Raw genomic sequence first — 11,265 nt, forward strand, 5'->3', positions numbered from 1 at the left:
ACTCTCTGCATCAGTGTTCTCCATCTGCAAAATGGATAAATGTTAGGGTTGGGGGTCACCACAACATGAGGAACTGTATTGAAGGGTCACGGCATTAGGAAGGTTGAGAACCACTGTTCTAAAGACTTGAGGTCTCTTAAGTTCTTTTAGGAAGGTATGGTGATTTCTGCAGACATTCACTTCACCATTCATTTTGTTATTTCTGAGCATCTGCTGCCCGTCCCAAGAACACAATACTGGGGAGCAGCTGGCCCTAGGAGCAGGGTGCACGACGACCAGGTGCACTCCACTTGGGTCACATGGGAGGCTTAAAACTCGGCCCCTCCTCCTTTCCCCGCTTCCCTGTAGTAGTTACCCTCAAGAGCTCTCACATCACTTTTAGAACTACAGGTTGAGAACAGGCTCTGGTGGGAACTACATTTCCCAGGGTCTCCTGGGAAATGTAGTTCCCACCAGAACAGGAAGGCCTGTTCTGCAGCCTGTTCAGTTTTCTAAAGTAAGTGTGGGGGGGGGGCACTGCGGGGGGCCCGGCGTGATTTCCCCCCCACAGCGTCCCCCCCACATTTACTTTAGGAAACTGAGCAGGAGACTGTGGGAAATGTAGTTCCCACCAGAACAGGAAGGCCTGTTCTCCAGCCTGCTCAGTTTTCCAAAGTGGGAGTGGGATTGGGAGTGGAAGTGGGGGGGGGGTGTTGCCTCGGGGGGGGAGCTAAAAAGCCAAAGTGTGCACCGGGCGCACTCTGGCCCAGCTATGCCTCTGTTGGGGAGCTTTAGAACTGTTGTGGGAGGGGGAATAGCTTAAATCACTTCCTCTTGAGAAAACAGAAGACCACAATATTATTCAATCTAAACTGGCGCTTTTAAGTAACTGAGAAAATGCCACATATTTGTCCAAGAAATAAAAGTAGATGTGGGGGCAGATGTGTGCTGTTATTTCCTAGTTTAGTGCTTCTTTGATGCAAGGAATAAAAGCATCCTCTTGCACAAACTGATGTTGACAAGCTTAATCACATGCTGTCTTGTCTTCTGTTTTTCCTAGTGTTTCTTGTCTTGTATACTATGTTTTATTCAGACGCTTTAGCGGATGATGAAGCCAATCCTTTGATTTTTTTCTATTTTTAGAGCTCAGCCAATTCGCTGAAGAATTTTAGACAACTTTTGAAGGGGAAAATGTGCAATTTGCAACTGAAAGATGCTTTGACAGTTCAGAATGTAATTACTTTGCGTACAACAAACTATCTTTATTAGTAATTTTAAAGAACTCTGAAGCTGTCTAAACCAGTCTATATGTAAAATAGGCTAGTCTGTGTAGAATTATCAGATGGAGCAGAAAATTAAACAAAATGATTAATTTATACTAAGGGGGAAAGGAGCTGTAGAAGACCTAGATTTTGAATCCTCAAAGAATGATTTTCAAATAACTTTCACACAAAAGCTGATAAATATCATCAATTAGAGGGTTTTAATATTAGGACTAAATCAACATGCAACTTTGTTTCAATGAATACAAAAGAAAATTGAATGGCATATCTAGTTGCTGATGACAATCTGACATTTTAGCCACCTTTTAGTTTTTGGGTTTTTTAAAATATTAAACCCTGGACTATGGCCTTAATTATGGCAAGATTTAAATGTTAAAATTAGTTCTTTTCACATCAAGGATAGTTCAACACAAACATTTCCATCTAGCTGTGTCATACTGAAATTATCAGTCCTGAAACAGAACATTTCCCCCCCTGTAGGTATCAGAGCCTGCATCAAAAACATGGGAAGCCATTGCATGATTATCTCATGATGCAGCTGTGCTGTTAACCTTGTTTTCCTGCCCCTTGTTGAGAAGAATTTGAACATTTTGCTTGCGTACATGTTTAAGCTGTACAAACCATTTGATAAATTGATTACAGAAGTCAGTATTCACTGTGAATCCAAAATTATACTAACTCAAGCACTTCATTTTCAAACATCTCAAACCTGTATCCATTCATACCATTTTAAAACCTGTGTCACAACTGTACATGGGATCAAGTCCCGTTCTGGCAGCAGCAAATTTCTGAGTGAACCTTTTACTCTGAACAGGTATGCTGGGATCACATTTTTGTAGGCCTGCAGTTAATTCTAATAGAACCAGGAATTCATAGGGGTCAAAAGGGGAAACAAGAGACAGGGGAAACAAGAGTGAATTTATAAGAGCAGTTTGGATGGGAAATGTAAACATGAAATGACAGTTTCCCATAAAGGATTCTTACAAATGCATCTTCCTGTAGTAAAACATATCCACTGAAAATCCCAGTTGGATTGTGTAGTTCTATGGCCTTGGATATTCATGGCTTAGAATTTGATTTCCTTTCTTACATTATTTTACTTTCTAAATATAGAGTATGTATGCTCTGGAATCTTTAGCTTATAGTGGAAGAAAATGAATACTAGCAGTTAAGAAGAGACTTGATCCCTTACCTTGCCCTCTACCTTAAAATGGCTTGCTGATCAATCTTGTTGCTGTAATTGTCCATAGTTGTGCAGAAATAGAAGCATGGTGAGTTTCATAATGTATAACCTGAGACAAAGCCTACAAACCTGCAAACACTGAGAGCATGGTGTTGAGCAATTCCCTGAAAGATTTATTATAAACCACTTCTTATGCCATTGCGTGGTGCCTGCTGCTTCTGTGCTGGACACCCCAAAACAGCCAAGTATTTCATCTCAGTTGCAACATACTGAAGTTCCTTAATTCCTAAGTTTCCTAGTCTCCTAGGTTTTCTTGCTGCACAGACAAGCGAAGTCAGTCCACAGAGGGCAGGTGTACCCAGTGCTTTTCAATGGGCAGTAAACTCGTCTTCCAAGCAGCTAAGATTCTCTTTTGTATGTCTGCATAACTACAAAAATGGCTTCCTGAAAATATGTTTTTTTTTAAAAAAGGAAAACTATATATTGCCTGAATCAGCAGGATGAGCATGGACGTAGGTAAGGGGGGGGGGAGTTTCCTTGGGTTTGAAACCCCCCCCCCCAATTCATGTCCGAAGCTCCATCCCTCCGTTTGTGGGTTTTAAAAACATTTTAGTGCTTTTTCTGTTTTTGGCCTGCAGGGGGCGCATTGTTTGGGCTAGCAGCACCAAGTGTTCAGGGATTGTTTGGGGGACTCTCCTGATGATACTACCCGGGTTTGGTGAGGTTTGGTTCAGGGTTAGGGTTAGGGTTCAGGGGGTCCAAAGTTATGGACTCCCAAAGGGGGTGCCCCCATCCTCCATTGTTTACAATGGGAGCTAATAGAAGATGGGGGCTACACCTTTGAGGGTCCATAACTTTGGACCCCCTGAACCAAACTTCACCAAACCTGGGATGTATTATCAGGAGAGTCTCTTATTGATACCACCCAGGTTTGGTGAGGTTTGGTTCAGGGGGTCCAAAGCTATAGACTCCCAAAGGGGGTGCCCCATCCCCCATTGTTTCCAATGGGAGCTAATAGGAGATGGGGCTACACCTTTGAGGGTTCATAACTTTGGACCCCCTGAACCAAACTTCACCAAACCTGGGTTGTATCACTAGGAGAGACTCCTAAAGATACCCTGAAAGTTTGGTGCTTTTAGCTTAACAATTGCACCCCTGACAGCAGGTACCCCCCAGATTTCCCCAGATTCTCCTTTTAAATCCACCCCCTTCTGCATGGATTTAAAGGGAGAATTTGAGGTTCCCAGTTTAGAAGAAGAAGAAGAGTTTGGATTTATATCCCCCCTTTCTCTCCTGTAGGAGACTCAAAGGGGCTTACAATCTCCTTGCCCTTGCTCCCTCACAACAAACACCCTGTGAGGTGGGGGGGGGGGGGCTGAGAGAGCTCTGAAAAGCTGTGACTAGCCCAAGATCACCCAGCTGGCATGTGTGGGAGTGCACAGGCTAATCTGAATTCCCCAGATAAGCCTCCACAGCTCAAGTGGCAGAGTAGGGAATCAAACCCGGTTCCCCCAGATTAGAATGCACCTGCTCTTAACCACTACGCCACATTGAAAGTGATGCTGTTTCAGGGCGGGGAATAATCCACCCCAAAACAGCATCACTTTCAATGTTGCTTAACTAGGGGGGGTTCTCCCTTTAACGTGGATTTAAAAGGAGAATTTGGGCTCTCTAGTTTAAACACCATTGAAAGTGATGCTGTTTGAGGGTAGATTCCAGCATCACAGCGGCTGCCCGGGGGGGGGTGGGTGCGCAAAACTCAGATTTTGCACCAGGCTCCATTTTCCCTCTATGCCTTTGCCCACAGGGCAGGGGAGGGCAGGGCAGGGGAGTCTGCCATCCCCAACCTCGGAGAGCTGCTTTTATAAGCGCTAGGCAAGGGGCGGGGCTTGGGGAGGCGTGGCCATGCCCTAGGGGTGGGTGGGGGTGTGGCCCCCCCGTAAAAAATCTATACCTACATCCCAGGCTGACGTAGGATCAGAGATTGCAGGGCAAATGTCCTGGGGCAGCCTTCAGCAAATGGTGACAGGTATAATCGTTTCAGCTGCACACAAAATGTCAGGCGCAAAATGGTCGGGTGGGGAAAAGTCTCGTTACCCTTCAGATACCTTTGCTGTCTGGAAAACACACCAGAAGCCATTTCTCATTAAGGTGTTCCCCAGTCGTCTTCTTTTGGATGTGCAGAGTGAAAAGAAGCAGTCACCTCTTTTAAAGACATCCCACATAAGTCTTTTTTGTGCTGTGCATAATGAACCATCACAGGGGCAGAGCGAGAGGGAACTGCGCCCGGGGCATGTGCGCACCCTGCGCCCCTGCTGTGGTGTCGCCCCCCCCCCCCAGAATGCCCTGCCAAGCCCCGGCCACACCCCTGCATTGGTGTGCGTCTGGGGCATCACGCCCCCAGCCTCGATGGCACTACATCACTGAACCAACATGTACCTGTGCCCTTACTGAAGGAAGGCCAAGTTCAGCCTCCTTCAAGATAGCTGGAGTGCCCTTAGGCACAGCTAGAATTTTTTAAAAAAGATTTTGAATAGTCTCTAGATTATTGGTGAGTACATCATTCCAGCCCCAAATATCTGAGGTCCCCATTTTAAACATTGAAAGTGATGCTGTTTCAGGATGGGGGATAATCCACCCCAAAACAGCACCACTTTCAATATTGTTTTAACAGGGGACCCCAGATTCTCCCTTTAAGGTGGATTTAAAAGGAAAATCTCTGCTCCCTAATTTAAACACCATTGAAAGTGATGCTGTTTTGGGGTGGGGGATTTTGCACTGGGCCCCATTTCCCCTAGCTATGTCTCTGCCCAGAGGGGAGGGCAGAAGGGACTGCCAGCTGCCAGCTAGGAGCCCAGTTGGTGGGCGGGGCGGGGGGGCAAGGGAGTCTTCCATCCCTGGCCTCGGAGAGCTGCTTTTATAAGCACTGAGGCTGGGGGCAGGACTTGGGGAGGCATGGCCATGCCCCCTGGGGGGGATGAAGGCATGGCCCCATGCCCTGAACCCCCCATAAAAACTATACCTACATCACTGAGCTGAGGCACCCCAAGGTTGACGACAGATAGAAAGTCACCTGTCATCCTACCCCCACAAGATAATGGAAACCATCTCAGTTTTCATGAGACCAAAGTTTCAGGGGCAAGCCTAGTTATATTCAGTGTGAAGCCATAAAGTAAAGATCATGGAAATAATTCCCCAGAATGGCAGTGGTAACATATAGCAGGCTGGTTACATATATCTTGTAGCAATTACATTGAGCTAGGAATGTATCTCAATCACCTAGATACAATTCCCCTGACACAGGGCAGGATCAATCAGAAGTCTCCTTTGATGTGATAGAATTTAGAGTGTCTGAAGAACTGTGGTTTTATAATTTCCCAGTGAACTTTCCAAGACAATTTTTATGTCTATATATATACATAGGCTTGGTCCATATATTCCAGTGAATACTCATTGTAGATGATTCTGGTATCCGGTACTTGTTCCTCATACACCCTTAGGTACTGTAAGAAGAAAGGTGGGGTAGAAGCTTTTAACCTAAATAAACTTGAAAAGATCTATGGACCAAAAACACATTAGTGGACTAAGGCAGGGGCATCAAACTCATATGTTATGAGGGCTGGATATGACATAAATGTGACTTAATTGAGCTGAACCCTAGGGGATGGCTGCCTCAGCTCAGCTGGTCATCCCCCAGCAGGCTTGCCAGCCCAGATCAGCACTTGGGGAAGTGGTTGTCACTGGGAGGGGGGTGACTGCCTCAGCTTGCAAGCAGAGGCGTAGCTAGGGAAAATGGAGCTCGGGGCAAAATCTGAGTTTTCCGCAACCCCCACCCGCCCCAGCATGGGCAACTGCCCTCCCCCATCATGACCAAACAAAGTTTTTTTGCACCAGACCATCACATTATAGAACATGCCCCAACTCACGAAACTGGGTAAAAGCCTGATCCAGATGATTTTAAACAGATCCTCATGAATTCATATGATTTTTCCATTGGAATGAAATGAAACCATCATGAAACTGTAGAGCATGTCTTAGTCTACAGGCAGCACCAAAACAATCACACATCCCATTCTCTGTGGTGCTACATGATCCTTTTGGGTTTGCGTTGGGGGGGAGGAAACAAAGAACATGTCGTAGTCTACAGGCAGCACCAAAACAATCACGCACCCCACGCTTTGTGGTGCTGCAGTGGTGCAAAAACCTGCTTGAAAAACACAGATCCTCATGATTTTTGCACTGTCAAGTCATTCCAAAATCACCAGCACATCACAACTCCAGCCATTAGCCATTGTCTGAACACAACAATAACACATCCCTTGCTTTGTGGTGCCACAGTGGCGCAAAAACCTGCTTGGAAAACATGGATCCTCATGATTTTTCCACTTGGTCACTCCCAAATACCAACACAACACCAGCACATCACAGCACATCACCCCTGGCAACATATCTGAACACAATCCCATGCTCTGTGGTGCCGCAGTGGTGCAAAAACCTGTTTGGAAAACAAGGATCCTCATGGAGCCTTAAGATTTTTGCACTAAGTCCCCCCCCCAAATCAGCATTAACTCATACCCCAAGCCCCTGGCCTTATGTCTGAACACAACAATAATGCATCCCATGACAGGGGTAGGGTGAGGGTGGCAAGGGATGGCTTGGGGCAGGGTGAGGGTGGCAAGAGGTGGCTAGAGGTGGAGTGAGGGTGGCAAAGGAGTGGCTAGGGATCAGGTGAGTGTGGCAAGGGGTGGGGAAGGGTGGTAAGGGGTGGTGTGGGGGGAGGGAAGGCCTCTCCCAGGCCCCGGTAGGCCCAGGGCATGCTCCCACCCCCCACTTACCTTAGATGGTACAGCAGCAGTCTTGGGCAGCCTGGTAGGGCCGAGGGGTGCCAGAAGGTGGTGCTGGCAGGCTGCTCCTTCAGAAGCAATTTGGTTGGGCGAGGATGGGCTGAGGTGGGAAGGAGGAGGGTGTGGGGGGCATTTTCATCCCCCACAAGACCCAACGGTGGCACCCCTGGGGCGTTTGTCCCAACACCACCCTGTTATAGTTACACCTATGCTTGCAAGTCTGCAGCAGGCTCATCATGCCTGTTTGGTATGGGGGTGTGTGTGGCTTGCCAGGTCCAATCAAAAGCAGTAGGGGGGGCAAAGGGGCAGCGGGTTTGCCAGGCCATATTAGGAGTAAAGTGGGGTGGGTGCATGGATTAGCGAGGCTGTACTTCTCTCTGTGATACACCTCTGAAGATGCCGGCCATAGATGTAGGCAAAATGTTGGGAACAAGATCTACCAGACCATGGCCATACAGCCCAGAAAACCCACAACAACTAGTTGAATCGGGTCATGAAAGCCTTCAACAATACATTAATTGGTTTTATGTTGATAACGATTAAAAGCCAGTTTCAGTTCAAAATCTGCAACTTATTTCAACATGGCATTCAATTTTAATCAATCATCATATATAGTGTGTGCTATTTTAAAGCCTCTATGTCATCTGATGATAACTTGACCTGGTATTCTGATTTTATAATGTGGCTGTGGTAACGCAGTGTTCTGTTCAGTTCAGTGACTTCTGCCACTTCAAGAGGAATGCTTTGTAGCTTTGCACCTGGTTATAACTATTCATTTGGGGAAGAATTGTGAAGCTGATAGGTAATTAGTCACCTGGGGAAGCATTTTAACAGGACCTTGATTAGAGTTATGAAGGGAATCCAAAATACCTCAGCACTGAAAGGGGCAGAGAACATTTTCACACACATTCATACATTTAACAAAATTCTATCCCAGTCATCTGCACCATCCTACCAGCATTATCTACTAATGTCTGCCATCCTTTATTAGTTTTTTATTTTCTGCAAGGGAGCAATTCTAGCAGGTTTACTCAGAAGTAAGTTCCATCTTATCCAATTTTTATTCTTGTATTATTAAAATATTTATACCCTGCCTTCCCTCTTTGCTTCAGACTGCTTAATTAAAAAATTACAAATAAAATACAACCCCAAACACCTCTCTCCCCCCCCCAAAAAAAGTTTGTGCTTACTCCCAGTAAAGTGTTCTTAAGACTTTACTCTAAGCAGTTTAGCTGGGCTTAGGTTCTAGATCCATAACTTTCTTAAATTTTAGAGGACATTCCTACCATAATTGAGAATGGTAAATGGATTCAAATAACAGCCAATTGTACTGTATTGTCTAAGAAAATACTGCAATTTCCCCAAATATGGCCTATAACATAAGGTTTTTAAAAATATGATCAGCCAGTTAAGCGTATACATCAAGATCCATTTGATTATATTAATAGTTTCTACAATCCCAAGTAGATCTAAATAATATATTTGGCTTCTTTGTCTACTACCAGTGCAATTTGGGGGGTATGGGGACCAAAATCCTTCAGGAGGTGGCATGAATGCCCCTTATGCCAACAGTAAGGCAACACAGAGGAACTTGTGCTGGTGTTGGGGAGCCACATGGCAGCATAGCATTCAGGCGCCAGTGCTGCCACAGCAGCAGTGCTCCTTCCGCACAGCAGCCCACCAGTGGCGTAGCTACCACAGGGTAGGGGTGTGTGCTTCACACCGGGCACACGCCTGGGGAGCAGCAAAAATATTTTTGATATTTTTAGTGTTTTTACTTTGTCGGCCGGGAGGGGGTGCAGTTTTTAGGATAGCGGCACCAAAATTTCAGGATATCATCTAGCGACACTCCTGCTAGCACCATCCAAGTTTGGTGAAGTTTGGTTCAGGGGGTTCAAAATTATGGATCCCCAAAGAAGGTGCCCCATTCCCCATTGTTTCCAATGGGAGCTAATAGTAGATGGGGCTACCTTTTGAGGGTCCAAAGTTATGGACCCTCAAAAGGTAGCCCCTTAACCAAGCTACCTTTTGAGGGTCCATAACTTTGGACCCCCTTAACCAAACTTCACCAAACATAGGAGGTATCATCAGGAGAGTCTCCTAAAGATACCTTGAAATGTTGATGCTGGTACAGCCCTAAAAGCTACATTGAGCCAAAAATTGGAAAAACACTTCAAAAGTACGAAAAAACATGAGGAAATGTGGAACATGGGGGAGGGCAGCAAAAGTCCAATTTTGCACCAGGCGCCATTTCCCCTAGCTATGTTTCTGCAGCTCACGCCAGTGCTGATGAAGGATTTCCTGGAATAAGGACATCTTTAGTGGACCTTTTAGCCTGGGAATTCCCTCATTTACTTGTGTAGACTTATGCTGGCAAAATGGTAGGTAACTACCCCTCTTTCCTCAGGATTGCACTGCCCAGGTCTGAGTTCATGTAAGCAAAATAATGTCTCACTACAAGTTATCTCCTACCAGGAAGGCTTATATAGGAAATAAAGTGTTATGCTTGTGTTTCCTTCAACAGGATAATTGAAGCTGTCTGCATAGGCTGGTTCACTGCAGAGTGCATTGTGAGGTTCATCGTCTCCAAAGACAAGTGTGAGTTTGTGAAGAGACCTCTAAACATCATTGACTTATTGGCAATAACTCCTTACTACATCTCTGTGCTGATGACCATTTTTACAGGGGAGAATTCTCAGCTCCAGAGGGCTGGAGTCACTTTGAGGGTCCTGAGAATGATGAGGATTTTTTGGGTGATTAAACTTGCCCGTCACTTCATTGGCCTCCAGACGCTTGGCCTGACTTTAAAGAGATGTTATAGGGAGATGGTGATGCTGCTTGTCTTCGTCTGCGTTGCTATGGCAATTTTCAGTGCACTGTCCCAGCTCCTTGAACATGGGCTGAACTTGGGAAAACCAAATGAAGGCTATTCTAGTATCCCAGCGGCTTGCTGGTGGGTAATCATCTCTATGACCACTGTGGGTTATGGTGACGTATGCCCCATCACTATACCTGGACGGATTCTTGGAGGGATTTGTGTGGTCAGTGGAATTGTTTTACTGGCCCTGCCTATTACTTTCATCTATCACAGCTTTGTGCAATGTTACCATGAGCTCAAGTTCCGATCTGCTCGGTACGGCCGAAGTCTCTCTGCTGAGTTCTTAAATTAAGTAGCATAATACATAATAGCAAATGTTGGCAGCCACTGAAAGACCCATCCTTGTTCCTTCCTTCCTTGATGACAGATGAACCTGCACCCTTGGGGGAAGACATTTTCCTTTTCCACTTGAAGAATGGCCACTTGATATTTGAGAAAAAAAGTTGTAAACAGCTGTATTGGCCCAAACAAATCTTTGGCTCAGACGAATTGAGATTCGGATGAAAACACAGGCTTCATTTCCTTGGTGTCGGCAAGCATGAGAGTATCTATTGATTTGGGCATTGTGGATGCTCTGTACTATTAGGATGAAGCATCTGCACTTGAAATAAATCAGTCCCTGTTTTCAAAGGTTGTTTTTTTTTGCGGGGGGGGGGGGGGGGGGATGTTCACTTGAACTTGAGATTTCAGGAATAAAGTGTACACATAGTCCAAAGATCCAAGATATTAATTGTGCATTTAAGAGTGGTATGATTTCATTTGTTTGTTTGTTAAAAAAAACATTAAACATTTTTAAACATTAACCTGTGGCTTCACATTACAAACCAATCTTGACACTTGATAAAATTTCAAAAGCATTGCCCATGAGTGGGGAAAGGAGGGAATCAAAAGTCCCCGCCCAACAATGATCAGCTCTTTGAGCAGGCTGAAAGGAGCTCATTGGACTATAGTTTTTGTACACAGCCAGACATTTAATGTATAAGAAGTTATGAAGGCAAGATGATAAGCCACTTTTGCTCCTTCCCACTAGTGCCTCTGTTTGCAAAGCCTGAAAATCTTCTGAGGCCAGAAATATCAGTGAAATGAAGAAATGAGCAT

General features: G+C 45.3%; 1 protein-coding gene across 2 annotated transcripts in view; it reads left to right on the forward strand.

Moving 5' to 3' along the window:
- The window catches only part of KCNG3 (potassium voltage-gated channel modifier subfamily G member 3), a 34,926-nt gene extending 24,248 nt beyond the window's left edge, over positions 1-10,678 (forward strand). For both annotated transcript variants that reach the window (XM_048506622.1, XM_048506703.1), the window contains exon 2: positions 9,814-10,678. In XM_048506622.1, the coding sequence (XP_048362579.1) occupies positions 9,814-10,459 (646 nt within the window). In that variant the 3' untranslated portion in view covers positions 10,460-10,678. The remainder of the gene's footprint in view (positions 1-9,813) is intronic.
- The last annotated feature ends 587 nt before the right edge of the window (positions 10,679-11,265 follow it).

Source organism: Sphaerodactylus townsendi, linkage group LG01, assembly GCF_021028975.2.
Source record: "Sphaerodactylus townsendi isolate TG3544 linkage group LG01, MPM_Stown_v2.3, whole genome shotgun sequence".
In the NCBI taxonomy this organism is placed as follows: domain Eukaryota; kingdom Metazoa; phylum Chordata; class Lepidosauria; order Squamata; family Sphaerodactylidae; genus Sphaerodactylus; species Sphaerodactylus townsendi.